This window comes from Saccopteryx bilineata, chromosome 2 (genome assembly GCF_036850765.1).
Source record: "Saccopteryx bilineata isolate mSacBil1 chromosome 2, mSacBil1_pri_phased_curated, whole genome shotgun sequence".
NCBI lineage: Eukaryota > Metazoa > Chordata > Mammalia > Chiroptera > Emballonuridae > Saccopteryx > Saccopteryx bilineata.
This window is the reverse complement of record NC_089491.1, coordinates 275719557-275742958: the sequence shown is the minus strand read 5'-3', so window position 1 is coordinate 275742958 and position 23402 is coordinate 275719557. Positions and strand designations below refer to the sequence as shown.

General features: G+C 56.9%; 1 protein-coding gene across 15 annotated transcripts in view; it reads left to right on the top strand.

Annotated features, from left to right (window-relative positions):
• Positions 1–23402, top strand: part of RIMBP2 (RIMS binding protein 2) — a 136086-nt gene that overhangs the window by 90150 nt on the left and 22534 nt on the right. For 7 of the 15 annotated variants that reach the window (XM_066260837.1, XM_066260836.1, XM_066260845.1 and 4 more), the window contains 8 exons: positions 4794–4844; positions 6949–6969; positions 11955–12159; positions 16369–16514; positions 17562–17638; positions 18809–18918; positions 20364–21176; positions 23231–23382. In XM_066260837.1, coding sequence (XP_066116934.1) covers positions 4794–4844; positions 6949–6969; positions 11955–12159; positions 16369–16514; positions 17562–17638; positions 18809–18918; positions 20364–21176; positions 23231–23382 — 1575 coding nt within the window. The remainder of the gene's footprint in view (positions 1–4793; positions 4845–6948; positions 6970–11954; positions 12160–16368; positions 16515–17561; positions 17639–18808; positions 18919–20363; positions 21177–23230; positions 23383–23402) is intronic. The other 8 variants (XM_066260847.1, XM_066260840.1, XM_066260849.1 and 5 more) reach the window with 3 other exon arrangements.

Genomic DNA, 23402 nt, shown 5'->3' with positions numbered 1-23402 from the left:
GTGTCCATCCTGTTACTGCCACACCACAGACCCGAGTGATCTCACTGAATAGTTTTGGTTTCTGTCTGTTACCTGGGGAGGTTCTGTGATGTGTTATTATGAGAGAGGGGGGACAGAGACACAGACAGACAGATGAAGAGCACAGAGGGGAGAAGGAGTGGACCAAGCAGTTCAGTATGTGCACATACAGCTCCCATGTTGGGGAGACGTGGGGCTGAGACATCAAGTCCCCCTTGAACTTTAAAAGCTGTGGTCCTCTCTCTCCCCAGATATTGATACATGAGAATCTCTCTTTCAGAGCTATGGGGCTTGGGTCCCCATGAAAGACCTCATCTCATTTCCTCCTAAAAGCCTGGTGTCCCCTGCCCCCCCTCCGTGGGCAGCTCCTGCACCCACCTGACCACAACGCCAGGTCTGTTGGTGGGGTTTTGAAACCAGGGCCCTGGGCAGAGGGCCTGTACCAGGTGGGCAACTTCGGAGGCCATGTCTCTCATCATTTATCGAGACCTCATATTAAGGACAGATATTTTATTTTATTTTATTTTATTTTTTTGTGGCAGAGACAGAGAGTCAGAGAGAGGGACAAATAGGGATAGACAGACAGGAAAGGAGAGGGGTGAGAAATATCAATTCTTTGTTGCAGTTCTTTAGTTGTTCATTGATTGATTTCTCATATGTGCCTTGACCGTGGGCCTTCAGCAGACCGAGTGACCTCTTGCTCGAGCCAGCAACCTTGGGCTCAAGCTGGTGAGCTTTGCTCAAACCAGATGAGCCCGTGCACAAGCTGGCGACCTTGGGGTCTCGAACCTGGGTCCTCCACATCCCAGTCTGATGCTCTATCCACTGTGCCACCGCCTGGTCAGGCTAAGGACAGATTTCATTCAGGCAAGTGCTGATGAGGACTCTCGTGGCCCTGTTACCTGTCATCATAGGGTGCTGGCAGCTGAGAAGCAATATTTTGCTAGATGTTATCCAGAGAGGACCCTGCTGGGCACCGGCTGCAATATCCCTCTTATCTCACCCGTGGTGTGCAGGGACCTTTCGGTGCCCGGGTGGCCCACTCCCTGCTAGCGGAAGCCGCGTGCCCAGGCTGGTGTGTCTGAGACAGATAGCGAGCCTGTGGAAATGAATGTCCCACTCGGGCGACAGGTCGGGTTTCTTTGCAAAGCCTTCAGGTTCGTTAACCGAGGGTCTCGTGCAGAGGTGGATGCCCCGGCCCAGTGTCCACTCCGGCGTGCGGTGCCCATTTGTGCCCAAATGCTGTCCTGTTTCCTTTGCTTCTTTTCCTGAGTGGTCACCCCCATTTCTGTCCTGAACACATGATGCCTCCTGGGTGAGGGGCACGGAGGGAGAGCTAACGAAACACAAATGTGCGGACACCCTGATTTCTCAGAGTGCCGAGTTTTAGCAGGGTTCCACGAGGAAGATAGAGCCTTGAGTTGGACGGAGTTGGTGCGTTCTTCACAGAATCCATCTTCTGTTTCTTTCCCCTATGAGGTCGACCATCATCCGGCCCTTGCTGTCTGGGTCGATCGTCCCTCCCTCCCTCCCTTCACTTGCTCAGGCAATAGATGTCGGTTGTGGGCTGTGCAGTGGTTGTCCTGGAAACTAGAAGTACAGGGAGGGGCAGACTGGCCTCTGTCCTCACACAGGGAGAGTGTGTAGACAAATAGGGGGAGAATCACATCAGTTCCAACCCTGAAAATGTCACAAAGGCCGGAGTGATGGATGGAAGAGGCAAGTGTCTTTGCTCACAGTGCCTGGTCCCCAGATGATGACAGAGCTGGCCTGTTTTCGTCACTGACGTCTCCTCCTGGCCTCCCTGCCACATCACCTCGTGTAGGAGTGCCCCCTGCCCCAGAGTGGCCTGCATGCCTCCCACATTGCCTGGCATGTGGCAGGTCCCCACAAATATAGAGAGAGATGCCCGAGAACACTGGCTGACTGACTGATGGAAGGGACATCTGCCAGGCCCCTCCACCGATGCGGCTTGTGCTCAGAGCAAGATGAGTGGTGACAAGTGCTAAGGAGCATCCCCTCAGTGCCTGTTAGAGGAACCAGTGGAGACAGCAGTCAGCCCTCAGCATAGCCTGTGGGTGACGGCCCCCCGCCGAAGAGGCCCCTGGGCTGAGGACACGTGCTCAGGGGTCCCGGAAGTCTGGCTCCGAAACCCCAGTGTCAGGTGAAGGGTGAGCAGAGTCCCACTGCTCTGGGCTCCCTAGCCTCAGTTTCCAGCGCGGTGACGTTGTCGCCTTGTTATGAGGGCAGTTACCACATGTGGGCTCTGAGCAGAAGGCTGCTCACAGGTAACCCTCACCCACGCACCTGCTTGAGCTCACTGCATAGTCCCTCCTGTGGGAGAAAGGACTGCTTCCTATTTCAGGGCTGGGACTGGAATGTGCAACCACTGAGAAGCTCAGCTCGCCTTGTCACCCCTAGTCAATACTGCCTGCACTCCAAGCGCTGTCCTGGGAGGCCTGTAGGACAGCTGTGCGTAGGTGGCAGGGGACCACAGAGTGCCCGCTTCATCTGTTCAGTGTGGCGTGAGTCCTGGTCTTGTTTTCTCCCAGACCCCAGTCCTGAATAGCGGAATGCGTTCATTGGCTTTCTTCTTTGGCTCTGCGGGGCTCAGGGACCAGGCGCGAGGGTCCTTGCCGTCCCCCTCCTGGTGCCACGAATGTCCCTCGGTGTGGTGTGGAACTGGATTTCCAGCTCCCATGGATGACCCATGCCTGCTTCATCCTGACCAGCATCCACCGTTGTGACCCAGTCACCATGGTGCTTGGGGCTCACTGCTCTGAGAGCAACATGCTCCCTCTACCCAGCCAGATGTCCAGAACTGTGACAACAAATGTCCATCATGTGTGTGTGTTCCTGCCTCCCCTGAAGCCACTGTGTCTGCATGGTGACCCCCTTTTGGACGTTTGGTCCCTGGGGTGGTCACCCCTTTCTTCTGACAGCAGGACCCCAAGCCTCTCAGGCTCCCTGTGCTCTGTCTGCAGGGTGCTGTGTCCAGATGAGGGTCACAGCTTCCCCACAAAGCAGTCCCTGAAACGAGCCTTCTTGCTGAAGCTGTTGCTTAGATTTCACAAGGATTCAGTGCTGCCAATTTTAACTGTTAATTTTAACAATCTGCTCTGATTGCCCAAGCGGCCCAGCTTGCAGAGAAGCCTACGAACACCATCTCCTGATCCTTAGCCAAGCCCGGAAACAGTGGCATCTCTGCCAACTTGGCTGAGTTTTAACAGCCACTCTGTTGTTTTTGTTTCTTTTCTTTTTTTCATCCTGCCATTTGAAAACTATCTTTGACTCAACTGGCTCAATGGTGGTATTTGTATAATCCCTATATGTTCTCTGCTGGTCTGTCCCCCCCCCCCCCCCCCCGTTTTTGTTAAGTATCGTTGCTTTTGCTTTGAAAGGAACAATTTTAAGCACTTGGGAGGCTGAGCTAAATTCAAGAACGGTGTCATTATTTTCGCATCCTGTTCACTTCCCCAGCCTTTATGAACGTCCTTGGGAACATGGGAGAGTGGAGTGTGCATGTGTGACCCATAGAAGCCGGGGCTGCTGGTCCCTGCCCCATGCTATGGTGGCAGCGTGCCCTCGCCCTGACCCATAGAAGTCTGCTGTGTGCGGTGGCCGCTGCTGAGGTAACACCCGCTGGCTTTAGGATATTGCTTCTCTTCTCCAGACACCTGGAGAAAGCACTCCTTCAGCACTGAGAAGTCTTTTTTTTTATTAATATTATGGGGGTGACACGGGTTAATAGCTTAAGTTTCAGATGTGCAATTCTGTTACATCATTTGCGTACGCCGTTGCGTACCTGTCACCCAAAATCTGGTATCCTTTAGTCACCGTATGTGTGACCTTTGACCCTCTTTGGTCTCCCTTGACCCTCCTCCCCCCTTGACCTCTGGTGACTGTTGTCCATGCCTGTGAGTTTCTGTTTGTTTTGTTTTGTTTGTTTGTTGTTTCTGTCTGTCCCACATGTGAGTGATATCATATGGTCCTTGTCCATTTCCTTCTGACTCATCTCATGTAGTGTAATGGTCTCAGAGTCCATCCATGTCGTCACTAATGGCAGTGTTTCATCTTTTCTCATGGCTGAGTCATATCCCGCTGTGTCTATAAACCCCACTTTTTTATCCAGTGTGAACTCACCCTTTGGTCCAGGCAAGCAGCCATCCTGAGACATTTCTGTAGTGAAACGCGTAGAATGTTTTCTTCCATGGAGCAGATGTTTCTTGCTCCAGGTTGTCTGAAGAGGTGGCCCTGCTACAGGCTGACCTGCTGGCGGCCTGGTAGAGGCTCAGGACGCCCGCTGCAGCCTCCCCTTCAGGGCCTGTGTGGTCCCAACTGACCTTCTGGTATTTGGGGGGCAGGTTCATGGGACCTTGTTTTGTTTCCGAACACTTAGGACGTTTGGGGAAACGATGGTGCTGCTACCTGAGGCCTCAGAGGGTCCTCTTGCCATTCTAGGTTCAGCACCTTGCTCATGTGACCTCATCACAGGAACAGAGCCGGGGCCTGCCGCCCTCATGCTCTGTCTGGTCCCCCCAGCCCATATGTGCTCTCAGGTCAGGGCCCTTTCGGTTCTGACTGGGTCAGACCCACCCGGGATCTGCGTCATTGTGCCTGAAGCTGGGAACTGATTCAGACACTCAGAATCTGGGGACGTGTTAGGGGGAATGAAGGCCAGCGACTTCCTCCCTGACGAGTTAGATTTGAGTTCCACCCACGTTCTTCGATTTTTTTCATGAAATGTTCCCTTTTCTTTCTTTGTCGCCATGAAGGCTCAGGTGGAAGCTAAGAAGGAGCATGAAGGCGCCGTGCAGCTGCTAGAGGTAAGTGGGTAGGGCGTACGTGGTGGGGTGGGCTCAGGCCCAGGAGAAACAACGGAGAAACAATATGGCACATTTACCAAGTGTCCGTGGGGTACCAGTCACTAGGGCTGCACACGCAGCCTGTGCGCAGATCCATCCTGAGTCCCCTTGTCTGCCCGAAGAAATGAGGCACACAGAGGGTAGGCCAGGGTCGGGAACATTTTTGGCTGAGAGAGCCATGAACGCCACATATTTTAAAATGTAATTCTGTGAGAGCCATACAATGACCCGTGTATGTTAACGCATTATCCAACAAAAATTTGGTGTTGTCCCGGAGGACAGCTGTGATTGGCTCCAGCCACCTGCAACCATGAACATGAGCAGTAGGAAATGAATGGATTGTAATACATGAGAATGTTTTATATTTTTAACATTATTATTTTTTTTTTATTAAAGATTTGTCTGCAAGCCAGATGCAGCCATCAAAAGAGCCACACCTGGCTCACGAGCCATAGGTTCCAGACCCCTGGGGTAGGCGAGTTTCCCTCAGCCATGCAGCCAGCTGCAGGGCTGGGGGCGCGGGTATAGCCTTGCCCGGCTGGAACATTAGGAGGATGGGCCTTGTGTGGGCAGGAGCTTTGGGTTCTGTGGGGGGACCCCTCATGGTAGCTGGAAAGCTGCAGGTGCTCCACTCCCTCCTTTACTCAGGCGCATGTCCAGGAGGCGAGGAGCCCGTGTCCCTCAGGGGAAAGGGTGGGGCGACAGTTCCTGTGGGCGTCCTGCTGTGAAATTAAGTGCGGGGAGTTAAACTGGGGGCTACCCCAGGGTTAGCGCTCCGCACCTGGTGTCTGGGGACGCATCCACAGAGTTAGAGGAAGGACGGTCAGGGAAATCAAAGGAGCGGGGTTCCTCAGAGGCCCGGCTACAGCACTGCCTGCAGTGAGCACAGCCGCCGGCCTTCCTTAGCTGCCCAGTGGCCTCTCCCACCGGGCCTGCTGTTGGGAGCTGGGCAGGGAAAAGGCCCCAAGTCCACCAGCTCCGCGTGGGTGCTGTGTCGGGAGTGACCATCCTCTGTCCCTGGTCCTGCCCTAAGGCTAGCCTACTGGGGAGCTGGACGGTCGGAGCTCCTGGGATCACCCTAGAGCAGGCGTCCCGAAACTACGGCCTGCGGGCCGCATGCGGCCCCCTGAGGCCATTTATTTGCCCCTGCCACACTTCCGGAAGGGGCACCTCTTTCACTGGTGGTCAGTGAGAGGAGCACTGTATGTGGCGGCCCTCCAACGGTCTGAGGGACTGGCCCCCTGAGTAAAAAGTTTGGGGACCTCTGACCTAGAGGCTTGGCCATCTGCACCCTCTGTGTGTGATGAGTGAGTGGGTCATGCTGGGCAGCCCCAGCGTCCATCCACCTGCTGGAGGAGATGTCCCATCATGCCAGCCTTTCCTGACAGGTAGAGCCACAGGGCGTGGTCTCCTCTCTCGGGTCCAGTCCATCGAGAAAGGCCAATAGGGCCTCTTCCAGGCCCCTCTGCAGGTGTGGGATGTGGTGGCCCTCTTTAAGAGGACCCGTCCCCGTCCGCGTCCCCAGGAAAACAGCAACCACTTAAGACAGAACCCCTGCATCCCTTACATTACCATTTAAAGCATCTCTCCTGCAGGGGAAGGCTCTGTCATCATCAGAGCTATTAAAATTGGTTTTATGAAAGTGTCCCTTAGCTGGTGAATGCCTGTGGGCTAGTGTGACAACTGGCAGGTGAGATGATGCGCAGCCGCCCCCACCTGGCCCGCCTTCCCAAGAGGTCACCAGGCCCCACTGGTACCGCTCATGCACTCTAGTTTGCATTGTCTCTTGGCTGCAAGTGTGACTTTTCTCCAGCTGCCCGAAGCCCACTGAACTTTCTGTGCTGTTCTTTCTATCGCTTTCTGAGCTGCCGCTGTGACAGTCCCGCTGAGGTCATGCCCCAGTGAGGTCATGACCCTGGGGCTGGTGAGGTGCATGCCCGCCCTGATGTGGGTTGATGGCTCTGTACCACACTTTGGTCTGCAAAACGGACAGGCAGTGCGATGCGCTGAGTCATGTCTCCTTTTATTCACACGTCTTTCTGTGGTTGTCTGTTGCTTCACCCAGAGCACCCTGGAGAGCATGCAGGTATTTTAGGGGAGTGTGTTCCCGCCCCTGTGTGCTTGTTGGTGCCTCCCTGTGCATGGACCAGCTGTACTCCCTGGGCCCGCTCAACCCTCTCCTTCCCAAAGCAGCCACTCCCCAATGCAGCAGAGGGTGGTGGGGCTCCTGTGGTCCGTGGGGGGCTAAGGAGCAGCCTGTGGAGCTAGCACCCTGAGGCATAGACGTTCATCTGGGCCCCAGAATGCTCTGTCTTGGTCCCTGAAATGTTGAGTTGGCCCAGCGAGTCAGCTTTTCGATTTCCTGACGAGGTTGTAACTCTCAGGCTGGGAGAGCAGCTCCATGAATTCCGAGGATCCCAGGGCAGAGAAACCATGAGCACGGGACCAGCCTTGTGGTCAGGAGCCCAGCTGAGGGCCCAGAGCTGGGCTGGTCGGTCGTCAGAACTCAGACCTGGAGCCTGAACGTTACACCTGTGCGTCCGTGTCTGTTGTAGGAGTTCTGGGTCTGTGTGGGCAGCAGGGGCATGGGGAGCTCGTGTCTGCATTTCTGGGCCTCAGCTGCAGAACCAAGTGTCACCTCTGCTTATGGGTCATGGGCCCAAGCCAGTGACATAGTGGCCCATGGCGTCTCTGCCACGTCTGAATTCCAGGACCTGTATGAGACAATGTAGTTGTGGTTCCAAGTGTGATAGAATACCGTCCATGCTGAGAGTCTGGGAAGCGGGCAGATTGAGGTTTATACCTCACCAGTGTTTGTGGCCTGTTCCCTGTGGGCATTCTCTTTCTCCCAGGAGCTGGAGGGTATGCATCCCTGCCCCCACCTCCGGCATGGCCTTTACAGCCGGAACCCATGCGTCCTAGCTGGGAGAGGCGAGGGGTGGTGACAGGGAAACCGTGCCTGCTCCTGTATTTGGGAGTGACGTCTGGCCCAGGATGAGCCCTGACTCCATCTTGGTTGCCCTGAGGCCTCCCTTTCCCTGCCTCCGTTGGCTCCTTGAGGGCAGCACAGGAGTCTGGGGTCCCACCCATAACAGTGCTCATCTGAGTGAAACATGGACCCTTGTTACAGAAACACACAAATTAATGCTTCAGACCCACCAGCGTGGAGTTCACTGTGCGTTAGACAGTGTAACGGGTGCATTTGTCACGTGGACCAAAGCACACGTGTTCTAATGATGCTGCGTCCCTAAAATTCCAGAGTGTAACACCTCTATTCCAGGTCTCCCCTGGTGACCCCTCAGTTACATTTCAGGGTCAAGGTTGCATTGTCCTAACGGTCCTGGAATTCAGAGCCTGTTCAGATGAGTGTGTGTGACCTTCCAGCATCTGTCATGATGTGCGTAAGTGCTAGGACAGAGACGGGTGCATAATGGGTGCAAGGTGCTCTGTAATTGGGGGTTGCTCTGAAAAAGTGGGGGGGCCTCCGTGTCTCTGGCTGCTGAGGAAAAGCAGGGGGGGGGAGCCCTGGCCGGTTGGCTCAGTGGTAGAGTGTCGGCCTGGCGTGCGGGAGTCCCGGGTTCGATTCCCGGCCAGGGCACACAGGAGAAGCGCCCATCTACTTCTCCACCCCTCCCCCTCTCCTTCTTCTCTGTCTCTCTCTTCCCCTCCCGCAGCCAAGGCTCTATTGGAGCAAAGTTGTCCCGGGTGCTGAGGATGGGTCTATGGCCTCTGCCTCAGGCACTAGAATGGCTCTGGTTGCGACAGAGCGATGCCTCAGATGGGCAGAGTACCGCCCCCTGGTGGGCATGCGGGTTAGATCCCTGTTGAGCGCATGCGGGAGTCTGTCTGACTGTCTCCCCATTTCCAACTTCAGAAAAATACAAAAAAAAAAAAAAAAAAAAAAAAAAAAAAAGAAAAGAAAAGAAAAGCAGGGGGGAGCTCCGGTGTGCCCACATGGGCTCAAACCGCTGCCGCACTGGGCTGACAACAGGTGTCCCCGCAGCCGAGAAGTGTGACAGTGCTGGGTGTGACTGAAGTCTGTGCTCAGTGTGCCCTCGGATTCTGCACCCCAGTTACAGATGAGGAAACTGAGGTCCACTGAGCCTGCCTGACTTACCTCCATGTCCCCTGAGTGAATGAGGGGTGGGCCCAGCTCGGAGCCTGCAGTCAGGCCTGGGTCTGTCCTGCCACCTGCAAGGGTTTGTGACCTTGGCCATTGCTCCCCTTGGACTTGTCTCTCTTGCTCTGTGCTGGGCTCATGCCAACTTAGCCCCTGAGTCTTTCTGACCATCATCAACAGTGCATCGGGAGCCCCCATCAGGCCCTGCACATAGTAGGTGCTCAGCAAATAATAAACAGCATCACAACCCTCATTGACTCCAAAAGACAAGTGGCTCCCTGACCCCATCTGCCTGGGATGCTCCCGGGTCAGCTGTCTGGAGTGACCGTTTACAGCGTCCCTTTCCTCTCAGGTTGGTCACAGAGCTCGGCACCCGCTCCCGGGCTGCCCTTTGTGACGCTGGGGCCAGAGGAGACACACCGGGTGGAGGAACTGGGGATGCCGGGTGTCCCAGTTCGGGGTGTGTTTTCCTTCGTCTTTATGTATACCCATGTCCACATTTGCAGGTCTCTGCTGTTTGTTCCAGTCGTAGCTCACTTGCCTGATGCTTATACCACCTGTTCCCGGGTGGTCGGGTCTAAGTGCGGGGGCAGCCGCCCTCGGGCTGGGGTCTGAGATGCATTAGGCATCTGGGCGGCTGGGCTTTGAGACACAGGGCCAGGGCAGTGGCCAGAGACCTGCAGCAGCAGCCCGGCTGACTCAGCAGGGCCTGGCTTTATCCCCCCGCCTGCCTCAGCTGCCCACACTTCCCCCACCTCCAGCCGGGCCAGCAGTCTGTGGGCCTCAAGGCCCTGCTGGGAAGCCTGCCTCTTCTGTTGGAGGGAACCAGGAGCCTGAGAAGTTCCCAGAAGGCGCCCTCACTGGGGAGGTGCACTTTGGGGCTCAGGGAGTCCCCTCTTCTCATCTTTTTCTTGTTCTGACCATTCCCCCCGAAACCAGTGAGAACAGGTGTCTGGAAGCTGCATGGGGTCTGAGGGTTGGCACCCTGCTGCCTTGGACCTCTGAGGCACTAAGGAGACACATGGACGGGAACAGGAAAGACGTTTGGACGAGTGAGTGTGAGCGGCACGCTCATGGCTCAGACTCTGTCTGGTGGGAATCGGGGCAGGAGAGCCTGGCCGCTCCCTGCAGCGTGGCTCCGGGGAGTCCTGGCCTGTACGTGCAGACTTGCACAGAGCAAGGGCTCACAGGGTGGCATATCGGCGCTGGCTCTGTCGCTCAGTGCTGTGGGGAGTGTCCACCAAGGACCTGGTCCTGGTGGCCTTGGGCCATGGAAGTCCTCCACACCAGTATCTGGACACGGACCATACAGAGACCCAGACCTAAGTGCCAGCCTGAGATCATGCGAGGCTCACACCATGTTCATTCAAGAGTGGGCGGACCAAGCAAGGTGACCCAGTTGGCATAGTTTAAACACCTTTCAGCAAGGCCCGCCTTTCCCACTCATCACACTTAGGAAAAGGCTGGTGACCTCACCAACTGTTTTCTGGTGTTGTCCCTACTGACTGGCACATCTGGGCATCAGTGGGCATCCAGGTGGCAGATGTCCTGGGTGCAGCTGCCAGAGGGCTAGGAGCCTGCTGGCTATTCCTGTCTGAGGTTCCTGCCTGTGTGACCAGTGAGGCCCAGAGCCCCTGGCCTTGGGGCCTCTGATGCTCACCCCTGCTCTGGGGTCAGAGCTGCCCGTGGGCATTGACCCTTTCCCACATTCCCACTGTTCCTGGGCGGCCTTCCAGTCTGCGCCTTCCTTGGTGGACACAGTGACACAGCTGAGCTCATTCAACTTTTTAAAAGATTCCTGCTGATATTTTTCAGTGAATCAGATAAATCAGTTAGAGATTTGTAATCAGCATTTTATCGTGGACTAAGGGGCCGGTAGAGGGGAGGCGTGTCGCTGGCCTCTGGGTCTGAGGGTCTCTTCTCACCATGCCACCGCCTCCTTCCCTGCACAGGCACTCAGGTTAAACCACATGTGTGTGGGTGCTGGCTTGGGACCAAGCTCTCTTCCAAGTGCTGGAGACGTGGCAGGAAAGCAGTGACAGAAGTCCTTGCCCTCATGGGAGAAGCCAGGCCACACACACAATCACATGGCGGCCCGGACTTGCCGCTGACCATGGCATAAGGAGCAGTGATAGGCAGGGCTTCACGCAGATTAGCAAGGAACCCGATGCCTGCAGAGCAGGGTCCCTCCTATCGTTGGCCCAGCACATATTTATTGAGCACCTACTATGAGCTGACCCTACGCAAAGCACTGTGGATGATCAGGGGCTGGAGAGCACAGGCTTGGAGCTTACCATCCAGTTGTGGAGACAGACGACAGGTCATCGGAGAGCTAATAAAATGTGAGCAGTGGTTAGTGCCACGCAGAGGATGCTGGGGTGAGGGGGGAGGAGTGGACCCTTTGTGTGCCCTTCTGGAGTGGGTGCCCATCTGTGCAGAAGCTGGGGCGGGGACCAGAGAGAACCAGGGGGCTGGTAGGAGACCCTTCCCTGACCTGTGTGCCCGAGGGAGACTCCCGCCCTCCCTGGTGTGTCCTGAGACATGCCCAGGTGTCTGCAAACAGCAGCCATGTTGCCAGATGCATCCTGCAAGGGGCACTTCCCCATTATTGCTAACGCGGTCTTCTCTGAGGTTCTGCACTATTGGGGACAGGTGCCCCTGGAGGAAGTGTGCCCGAGCCCCAGTCTGGGCTGTGTCTCCCTCTCAGTCCAGACCTCAAAGTGCCCGTCTACATGCAGAGCCCAGGACAGGCCATGGTGGGCTGGAACCCATGAGCTCATGGTGCGCATGGCCCTGTGGTTTCTCAATTCCACCCCCGAAGGCTTTTATCAGGCGCTGTTCCATTGGAGGTGGGAGGCAGCGCCGGCCACACACAGGCACACACAACACGTTCACAGCCACGCACAGACGCATCCTCCCCACCACCCCGCTGACCCGTGTGCCTCTCACAGTGCAAGGTGCGGGAGCTGGAGGACAAGTGCCGCGTGCAGAGCGAGCAGTTCAGCCTGCTGTCCCGGGACCTGGAGAAGTTTCGGCAGCACGCAGGCAAGATCGACCTGCTGGGCGGCAGCTTGCTGACTTCCTTGGATGTTCCCTTGTCCCCCAGCAAGCCTTTCCCGCCGTTCATGAACGGACTAGCCCCCTCCATTGGGTCAGGTGAGTACCCAGAGCCCCTCCCACCTGGGCTGAGGTGGAGTAGGTGGCTGGCGCCCCCCATGAGAGGTTGTGCACAGTGGGGTCTGGGAGGGCAGGCGGGCCGGAGTGCCAGGGTGGAGGAACACCTGACAGGTATCAGCGAACATGGCCCCGGCCCTGTGCGGGCTCAGTGCTGTTCTGAGCCCCATTCACAGACAAGAGAGTTGGGCCCTTCTGGGGGCCACACAGTTGAGGAGTCATCAGGGGCTGACCCAATGGTCTGGGGCGGGGACTACACTGTGACTCCTGCACTGGGGCCTGCCAGTCAGGTTTCTCTCTGGCTGTCTCTCTTCCTTCCACCCCATCAGCCCCCTGGTGACACAGTGACATGCCTGGAACTCGGTTCTGACAGAGGTAGTGAGAATACAGGCGAATTTTTAATTAAAAAAAAAAACTTCCATTGACTTGAGAGAGGGAGAGAAAGAGAAACATCAGCTTGATGTTCTACTCAGTTGTTCCTATAGCTGTGCCCTCCCTGATTGCTTCTTCTACGTGCCCTGACCTGGGGTCGAACCTTCATGCTGGAGTGATGCTCTATCCACTGCACCACCTGCCAGGGCTGAGAACAGTGGGCAAGTTTTAATGCTCGCCCATCTTGTTTCTGTTTAGGAGGTGGAGGGGGGGAGCAGGATGAGTGTTGGGGATGGTTTGTCTTTGTCACAGGTAGAATGGTCACAGGGACATTGGATGAAACCCCATTGAAGGTTTGCAGTGTAGATGCAGCAAACAACCCCACTTAGCACGGAGCTTCCCCCATGGGTGTTCGCTGGGCGCACAGGCTGACCCGGTAGCAGTTACAGCCGCCCACTGGAAAAGAGGATTTTTTAAATTCAGGGGGGATGAGTCCACAGATGAGAATCTCCAGGCCCCTTTTCTTTTCAGAACATGTGACCTGTTCTTGTTATCAAACCAAGGCGACAGGGGCTCTTCTGGATCAGTCACTTTCCCTGTGTCAGCACCCCACACCTTCCCTCCTGCTCGTCACAGGGGTCATACTGGTGGCTGTGGGGACAGGGCGGGGACAAGGCCCGGATATCCCCGCACATGTCTGAGCTCCTGACACCACTGGGCTGTGGTCCGGTGCCAGGCCTGGCACAGCCCCCTTGGAGGGGACAGGCAGGAAACTAGGGGGTGGGTGGGTGACTGGGTGGAGATCCAAGAGGACAGGGTGACAGGGTGGAGAGTGGCCGGGGCCACTTAGGAGGGTTGGTCAGAGGGGCTGCCGCCAAGAAGGGATGTTTGAGCTGTGAACCCTGTGGTATACGAGGGGGTGAGTGTCAGCCCTGACCAGATGGGGAGAGGGTTTGTGTTTGGGTGGGGATGTAAGGCATGTCCTTCAGGGCCCCCGAGCCCAACACGCCGCATGGTTCCCAGGACCCAGCACACGGTGGTGCTCATGGCTAAGATCTGTTCCAGTGACGGGCTAGGCCGCAGCCGGGTCTTGAGGGAGGAGAAGGGCATCAGGAGGACTTGCCTGGAGGTGTCCTGGGCTCTCCCCGCTGGAAGAGCCACCTTCCACACAGCAGAAAATGCAACCACATGCGTGCCGAGTTCCACTGGGGCTGGCCACGCGGGTGCCTCTGCCTGGCACCACCAGTGCCCCCGCATCCCACGGAAGGCAGGCGCTTGGCATCAGCCACGTCCTGCTTGCAGTGAGGTCCCAGCGAATGTCCTCCATCAGTACAGGGGACGCTTCAGGAGCTGAGTCCCGGATGCGCCAAGCCCACCCCTGCAGCAGTGCCTCTAGACACCACAGGCCCTGGGACCGTGGGGCTCTTTCTGTGCAGCTGGACACAGGTCATTCTGGCAGAAGCTCGTGGGTCCATGGGAGCGAGTTGGTTTCAAGGTGGATCTGGAATGGGATCTGAGTCAGGATGATGGAAAACAGACCCTGAGATCAAAACAAGCAGAAGCACAGCCGTGCCGCGTCTCCTGAGCTTGCCACATGAAAGACTCAGCTCACTGAAGGAGCTGTTACCAGAGGGCCCACTGGCCAGATGACACTCAGTGTCAGGCTGACGTCATCCTTGCTGCGCTGGCATTAGTGGTCGCAGCCAGGCGAGTACCCGTGAGAAGTCTTCTCCTGCAATCCTAAAGTCTCACCAGAGCCATTCCAGGGTGGGCAGCATGGAGGTCTCAGCCACTGGTGGGGCCTCCTGGTCTCCATGATCTATGTGGGAGGGCAGGGCTCAGAGGACAGGCTGGGCCGCAGAGGAGGTGACGGTCCCGGGCAGAAGGGCTGCTCATGCCTCGGTTTCCTTCTGCTTGGAGCCGGCCTGGCCCCGTGGCCAAGGAGGACAGCAGAGGGCTGAGTCTGAGCTTGAGGGACTGGCGGTCCATGCAGAGGAGTGACGTTGGACAACTGCATGCGGGAACTGCACACAGACGGTCACCCCTGGAACCTGCAGATGGGAGCGTGTGGACAGAGGCTGTCGCCCCAGTCTCACATGCCAGCCTGCCTTCGGGACTGGTTCCAGGATTGGAGAAGCACTGGTCACGTTTCCCAGGAAATACATCCCTTGAGGCGTTTGAGTCACAGGAAGAGCGATGTTCACACGAGAGGGGCAGGTGCAGCCCCGTTACTGAGGTGACTAGGCTTACCTCCTCCTAAGAAGTGTGGAGGGACCTCTCTCAAGTTTGTCACATTGTTTTCCCCTCAGACTGGATCTGTGTTAGTTAGACATGAGCATAGGGCGACGCTACCGTGTTCATCATCATGCCGTTCCGGAGCCACGTGTCCATCCGTCCATCAGGGTGGCTGGGTTCTTCACGGGGCCAGACACCTCCCAGATCACGGGGGCTCCATACCACATCTGTGTCTTGATTGTGTTGGGCGCCCAATTCGGGCTGACTGAGGGCGCCTGGGAGAGGTGGCAGACAGCCTCCTGACTAGAATGTTCCACTGGAGAGAAAAGAAATGGTAGACTACACATCGACTCCTGCCCTGCACGGGACACGTCACTTTCACTCGCAAGTCACTGCCCGGGACAAGTCACGTGTCAGGGGTGACGCTCCTCTGTCGCGCAGACAGAAAAGCAGTGCTGGCCTGCAGCCGAGCCCTGTTCTGAGTTGGCGTTTTGAGTCCCCAGGACTCAGTCCATTCAGTGACTATCTCCTCTGCTCCTGCTGTGTGCCCAGCACAGCTGTGAACGGTGCACAGGCCCTGCTCCTGGGGCCCGTCAGCCTGGCAGGGGACCCGGGTCATGTCAGCATTCACCCTCCGTTACAGAAATGCTCTCTGGTGTTTTCTTAATCAGGTGGCAGGGGAGCGGCGGGGGTCTGTGTGGGCGACGACTGTGGCAGCCCATGTGGGACACTTGTCATATTGTTTTGAACCACTTGGTCCTTGCTGACTTGGACTCAGGGAAGCCGGCCCGTGACGTGATAGCCACAGAGAGACACCAGGGAGGGGAGTCTTCAGTCCCCTGGGTGGCTGATCCTGGGGACGGAATTAGTTGCTTCTGGATTTCACATCTGGATATGGGAATAAAATATGCCTGATTGTAATCTATTCTGAGAGTCCCAGCCAGCCGTGGTCACAATGCTCAGTTCTCCCACCGTGTGACAGGGACAGGGCTTAGCAGCTGTCTTGCATCCTGGGAGGACAGGATGGGCAGAGAGCTTTATGGTCCTTGTAAGTCTCTTGTCAGAAGTGTCTTTGGCCACCCTGTGTGTCAGTTTGGACCCTGTGGATCCTAAGGGACAGCAGAGCCAGCCTGAGCTGGTATGAGCAAAGGGGAGTTTGTTCTCTGGCGTGGGTGACAAGCTGGGTGGGCAGCTCCACGGCCACCACTGGTCACCAGGGTCCAGTGTGCAGGCCGCCCCCAGCAGCAGGCTCCCTCCTCACACGCACAGTATCCCCCTGGTGGTGACGGGCTGCCATGCACATCATGTGTGCTGTGTGACCTCTGTGCTCAGCCAGGGAGGGGGTGACGCCCCTCAGTTCTCTGACTGTGGCAGGACCGTCTGCCTCACATGGCAGCCCTGTCACCCCCAGCCACTGTCCCGGGACAGACTTTGCCTGATGGACATCCAGAATGGACTGAGAGTGGGGGATGGTGGGTCCCAGCTACGGGTCCAGAGCAGATGCCAATGATGGGGGGTGGGCAGACGGCAAAGGCGCTTTATCACGTCATCTCTTCTTCCCGCTGTCTCGATGCCTGCGGCCAGGTCAGGAGAGTGCCTTCGGAAGCCGCACTGCGATCGGGGACTACATCCGGCCCCTGCAGCTTCCCCGGGACAAGCCAGAGCCTCTGTCGGTCAGGCCCACCTTCCTGTCAAGATCTGGAGGCCCAAAATGCAGATTTGAGTCAGACGTGAGTCCCGTCCCGGGAGAGGCCCGCTGGCCGGCCTGTGCCGTGACGTCTGGTGTGGACACTGACGGTTCTCCCCACCCTCCTCCTCCTCCTGGGTCTCTCCGCCCCACTGCCCATGAACTCCCTCAGCCGGTCTCACTGAGCTCCCACCATGGGGGGGGGGGCACGTGAGGGCTGAGGACCCTGTCCCTGTGTTCCTGGGGTAACAGACCATGAACAAGCCAACATGGAGCACGTCAGGCAACACTGACGACACAAGCCGGTGACCCGGCGGGACAAGATGGGGGAGTGGGTGTCACGTTGTGCTGATGAGGGAGCCCTGGAGCCTGTCTGTGTGGAGAGGAGTGGGGAGGGTGGGAGACCGAGTTGACCCCTGGGCCACAGGGAAGTCCACTGGAGACCAAGGAAAGTCTGGGGGGGGGTGACACAGTCTGATTCCTGTGTTAGAAGCCCATGCCGACCACTGGGCAGACCGTGTGTGATGAGGAAGGGGGGGGGTGCGGCTGCCCCGTCCCAGGGAGCATGGTCACAACAGCTCGTGCTCACCCCCCAGCCCAGGACCAATGAGGGGCTGAGTAAGGGGCCACCGTGAGCAGAGTCTTTGTGTTCTATAGACATCAAGACTGGGGAGCTGGGAGGAAAGAGCCCCGGTCTCCTTCTCCATGCTGTCTTCTTGGGTGTCTCATACCCTAAGCCCTGAGCGTGGTGGGCGTGTCTCTCCCTCCCTGGACTGAGCCCTTGAGAGCATAGGGCACAAGCCATTGTCTCCCTTTGTTTTCCAAGGATCCTCTCAGGACCTGGCTCAGGGCACTCCATGCCTTAATTAGGTGGGGAAGGTCCTCACTCTGAGTCTGTTCTTTGTAAAGGTCCTCTGTGTGACCTAGGAGTCTGCATGGCTTTGTCCCTGGGCTGAGGGGCCGCGGTATCTTCTGGGAACTCCACCCTCTGAGGCTGCGTAGCCCCATGGGACTGCAGGATGATTCTGTACCCCTCCCCCATGGAATGTGAGACCACCGCTTCATAACCGAATGTCACTTGTGTTGACAGATGGACAATGAACGAAATGCCAACCCCCCCAAGCAGAGGTACTCGGGGAAGGTGCACCTGTGTGTCGCCCGCTACAGGTGAGGCCACACTCTCCGCACCAGGGGTCCTCTGTGAGTGCAGGGCCTGGGGGCAGATGCGGGGATGGGGGCCTGAATTCTGGTCACACCCCCACCACTTACAAGCTCGTGACTTCGTCCTGTCCGCTCTCCTTGTTGGGCTACTACAATTGGGAATAAGATTGTCTGTCCTGCTTTTCCCACAGAGATTTAATGAGATCCAACAGAGCCTGTGACCTCACAGGAATATGTTTGTGCAAACTAGCGTGCGGTTGTTACAACCTTACAGTGCATGGTTGTCACCCCTGACCCATAGGAATGGCCCTTTTATTTTTTTATTGGAGCTTTTCTATTGTTTCAGATTAATCTTTTAACTAGAAAATCCAAAATTTATGTAACAAGTGTTTTATTTATAAGTTGGGCATGACTTTAAAAGATGTCCATTCCAGTATTTTGAGGACTTGAGGATATGGTGCACTTTGATACTCCCAGCAGGGATGGAAGGTAGAGCAGTGTGTCCAGGTGTCATGATTTTTGAAGATGCATCCCCAAGACCTCAGAAAAGTGCATGGCTGTGACCAAATATACTTCTAAGGGACTCATCTGCGGGGAGAGAGTGGGCAGAGGGCTTTGTAAAGACATTGACGCAACACTGGTTGCATTTGCCTGGAGTTGGAAGCAACAGCAGTGCCCACATTAGAGAGTTAAAGTATGTTCATCTATCCAGTGGAATATTATGCACCCATTAAAAGGGCCATGATACATTATTTCATGAGGCGGAAAGAGTCATGCCATATTGTGAAGTGTGAAAAACAGGCAGGTTACTAAAGGGCATATGTGACGCGCGTTCCTCCCTTTGCTAAAGGGTAAAAGTGGAAACATTACAGCATTAATGATCTTCTTCTTTGCTTACTAATTTGGAAATTGAGAGTTATGTTAGAACTGAGCTATGTGAACAGAAACATTAGAATTATAGATACATCCACCTGATACAAAGTTGGCAGATGCACAGCTGGGTTTCAGAAGATGTCTGTCTTAAATCTCTGAGAGCAAGCTGGCGTTTCAGTGCACAGAGAGCTGCGTCGTTGACACGGGCCTGTCACACGGGTCTGTGGAGAGCCGCTAGTGCCGGCAGGGCCATGACCGGCCTCTGTCGGTGCGTCTCCTGAATGAGTTTTGCTTCTCCTGTAGTTATAACCCCTTTGACGGGCCCAATGAGAACCCGGAAGCCGAGCTGCCCCTCACGGCGGGGAAGTACCTCTACGTCTACGGGGACATGGATGAGGATGGCTTCTATGAAGGTCTGTTAGAGTGCAGTGGGTGGTCGGTGCACGTGTCCAGGCCCCCCCACTGCACTCACTGGTCCAGGGCCTGTGGGACAGGCCTGGTCCCTAGTCACTCCTGTTGGCTGGTGCTCGGCTCTGACCTCCACCCTCACCCTCCAGGGTCCCCTTTCTGGTGACCAGGTGGGTCCCCTATGATAACTGCTCTGAGCACAGGCCTTGGGGAAGATGCAGATAGTAACCACTGCAGTTTCCCAGACAGCCACTCAGACACAGGGCTGGCGGATGTCCGGTACCCGCGGGCTCTCTGCGCCCTTTTCTGTGCTGCTGCCCAGCACCGAGTCCCCATCAGTGTCCTCTCCGGCAGGCCCGTCCAGGCGGCCTCCCTGGATCAGGGTGACCCCACAACCTGCTGTTCGCTGAGGGTGGCCTGGTGCCCCATCCTGCCGATCACCCCTTAACGGTCATCTCTCTACGTGGAATCAGGGATGTGAGCTTTTCCACCCGAAATGCATAACCTTTTGTGACCTTTATAGCTTGAGGGGGATTCTATGATAGCAGCTTTATAAATCAGGGTTCCTCAGTTCCCCAAGCATCCTGATCGCCTGTCACAAAGAGCAGGGTGTGGGGTCTCTCTCTGTTCCCTGAGCAGCACTGTGACCTGCCCAGCTCACAGGCTCGAGGAGTTGCTTCCAGGCTGACACACAGGCTGGTCCTGGGTGTTCTCCGGCTGTCCACGAGTGGCAGCCGCCTCGCCTGGGGGCTGAGTCACTTCGATTAGTGATAGTCACTGTGCACCGTTTCACCACAGCTGATGGCAGAAACATTTCAACACTCAAATTCACATCAGTGTTGCTGATTTCCCCACCACTGTAGACGTCTGTGCCTGAGGTCATCACCCCTTGATGCCTCAGTTTCCCCTGCTGTGGAATGGAGAGCCCCGCCCCCCTGCCCCGGGGAGGCAGTGAGGATAACGGGGCACAGATAGGCCAGAGGAGGGCCTGGGGCATGGTCTTGGCTCAGCAGATGTGAGCTGTCATTCCCCTCACACCACAGTCACCACCACCATCGTTACCATCTTCCCTGGGTTCAGCGAGGCTGGAGCCCCATCCAGGCAAGGGCTGACTGGTCCAGACCCGCACTTGTGACAGGGCACAGAGCAGAGTCGGGGGCCTCATTTGCTCTGGTAGAACCCAGGACTGATTAAACAGATGGCTGTGATGGCTTCTCGTGGGCCTGTCAGACATCCCTCAGACGGGGGTCTGCTAGGATCAGACCACAGCACAGCACTTCCCAGTCCCCGAGTCGCTTGACCGCCAAGCAAGCCTTCCCCTCAGACTCCGAAGTGGGGGGGGACGGTCATCCCCACTGGGCTTCGGAGCCTCTCAGATGGACAGAACACGGAAGTTAGACTGTCTCACGAACCAGAGAGAGGTCCCCTAGTAACGTGGTGTTGCCCCCAGCAGGTGAACTCCTGGACGGGCAGAGGGGTCTGGTGCCCTCCAACTTTGTGGACTTTGTCCAGGACAGCGAGTCTCGGCTAAGCACACTGGGGACCGAGCAGGGTCAGAACTTCATCAACCAATCTGGTCTCGGCCTGGACGGGGAGAGTATCCTTGACCTGCACTCGCCCACTCACCTGGACGCGGGCGTCACCGACAATGGCGTGGGGACACTGGATGTGCACATCGACGACGTTGGAGAAGACATTGTGCCTTACCCGAGGAAAATCACCCTCATCAAACAACTTGCCAAAAGTGTCATTGTGGGCTGGGAGCCCCCGGCCGTGCCGCCGGGGTGGGGGACCGTGGGCGGCTACACCGTGCTGGTGGACCAGGAGCCGCGCCTGAGCCTCCCGCTCGTGGGCAGAACTAAGGCCCTGGTGGAGAAGCTGAACATGGCGGCCTGCACCCACCGCGTGTCTGTGCAGTGCATGACAAGCAGGGGCAGCTCGGACCAGCTGCGGTGCACGCTGCTCGTGGGCAAGGATGTGGTGGTGGCCCCCTCCCACCTGCGGGTGGACAACATCACCCAGATCTCTGCCCAGCTGTCCTGGCTGCCCACCAACAGCAACTACAGCCACGTGATCTTCCTCAACGAGGAGGAGCTGGATGTGGTCAAGGCGGCCAGGTACAAGTACCAGTTCTTCAACCTCCGGCCCGACACGGCCTACAAGGTCAAGGTCCTGGCCAGGCCCCACCAGATGCCGTGGCAGCTGCCCTTGGAGCAGAGGGAGAAGAAGGAGGCCTTTGTGGAGTTCTCCACTCTGCCTGCCGGTGAGCCTGCCCTCCTGGGGGTCACCTGTGGGGACAGAGGGTGGTGGGGTATGGGAGCAGGAGGGGAGAGCTGTACGTATGCAGCTAAGTTATCCTGGGGGTCCCTAAGTCACCAGTGAGACACAGGACATGTGTGTGTAAGTGCGTGTATGTGTGTGTACATGTGTGGTGCATGACATGGAAAGAGAGGGAACTTGGATTGTGTTTGGGGCCACGGTGTTGGAAATTCTTCCTTTGATGCCTGCATGGCCGGGGCTTGTCCTGGAGCCGAGAGGCAGGACCTGTGGCCCAGGACATAGCAGGGCCCATCTGGCTCCTCCCAGCCACCTGCCATGTGAACAGAGCACCCGCACTCCTTGTTGTTTTGTTTGATACAAATCACACACCTGGGCGGACTGTGTGGAAGAGGGGCTCCTCCATACCTGCTGTTTGGGTTCTGTGCATGTCCACTGCGCAACCCTGTCCCCTCCTTGGTGTCCTTGCCGTCACTGGAGGGAGGACGGCCACACCCCCCCACACACTCCAGGGAGCTGCAGGCAGTGACACGGACGAGCCTGCTGGGTCTGCTCGCTGTCTGACTTACTGGATCCTGGTGCTGCTCAGGGAAGGGGCGTCAACCCCCCCACCCCCAGAGCGTGGATGAGGCCGCCATCCAGTGTGGCCAGGTGGAGGGCCCTGCACTCCCGGGGAAGAGCGGCCATCTGGGGGCAGAGCACGTGTCCCTGCGGGGACATTTGAGGACACAAGCTGTTCCCCAGGGCCTTCCTCAGCCCCGTGGGGGTCACAGTTCCGACATGCTGCCCTGGCCTGTCCCCATCCTTCACCTGCCCCACCTCATTCCTCGCTAGAGTTACAGTTCATTAGCATTTCACTGAACATCTGCCTTCTGTCTCCCACTGACCATGCGATCGGCTTTCCAACACAGAACTGACTCCACATTCATTCCTTGGTGTCCCCGGAGTCCACACTAGACTGGGGCCTGACCGACTCTACGAGGTCATGAGCGGTGTGTCCTCACTGGTTATATGACAGTCTGATGTCCTGCCTGTTGTTGTTGGGACACAGCCATGAACGTGGGGTCCTGTGTTCAGTGCTGGGGAGGAACAAGACCCCAGACCCGGACTCCACTGGGACAAGGGGAGAGGTGACCGCGTGTCCATGGGGGCAGTTGGGAGAGGCTTCCTGGAGAGAAGGGGACAGGACCCAGGAGAAGGCACATAGCATGTCCCACAGGTTAACTCCCAGGCCGCCTGAGCTGCTGTGACACAGTTACCCAAACAGGGTGGCTGAGAGGCCCACATTCACCTCTCCCCACTGCGGGGGCTGCAAGCCCAGGTCAGGGTGTCGGCAAACTAGGGATCTGGGGAGGCCCCTTCCTGGGCTACAGGCAGGATGTCTACAGAGCTGATTCCCAAGTTCAGGTGGTGTCGCCAGAGCCCTGTCTCTTGAACTTCCCACAAGGAAACGGCATGGGTGACACATGGTCTAGGCTCTCGTTCTCTTTTGAGAGAGTGATGGGGTGGGGAGAGTCTTGTCACCTCTGCCAAACGCTGGGGTCCCCTCAGCCATCTTTTAGCTGGGGTGCACTGACTGGTCAAGGCCTGTGTCACAGGTGGGCCTGGGGACAGCCAGGCGGCTCCGTCTAACCACAGACAGAACTGAGCCGTGGTTCCCCAGGACACAGCCCATAGGGCACCCTCCTCTGCTCTCTCATGCCCATCTCCCCGCCTTGCCCGGCACCTTCTTTTTCTCATGTTTTTTATTTATTTTTTATTTTATTGAAGTGGAGTGGACATAAATTGCATGTGAGTTTTGGGTGCACAGCAGTGATTTACTTACATGCCTTGCCGAGTGAACACTGTAATGCACCTCTGGCCACCTGTCACTCAAAGTTAAAACAACACGGCCGACCATGTTCCCCATGACTCATTTACGTAACAACTGGGAGTTGGTACTCGAACAAATGACCTTTCCAGGTGAGACCAGCCCATCCTAGCAACACTTCACCTGCCAAGGGCTATGCCGTGAAAAAAGTTCTCTGCCTCTGTCCCCAGGTCCTCCGGCTCCCCCACAAGATGTCACCATCCAAGCTGGGGCCACCCCAGCAACCGTCCATGTCTCCTGGAAGCCGCCTGCTCTGACCCCCACCGGGCTGTCCAACGGGGCCAACGTTACGGGCTACGGCGTGTATGCGAAAGGGCAGAGGGTGAGTCGTTGGGGTGGGAA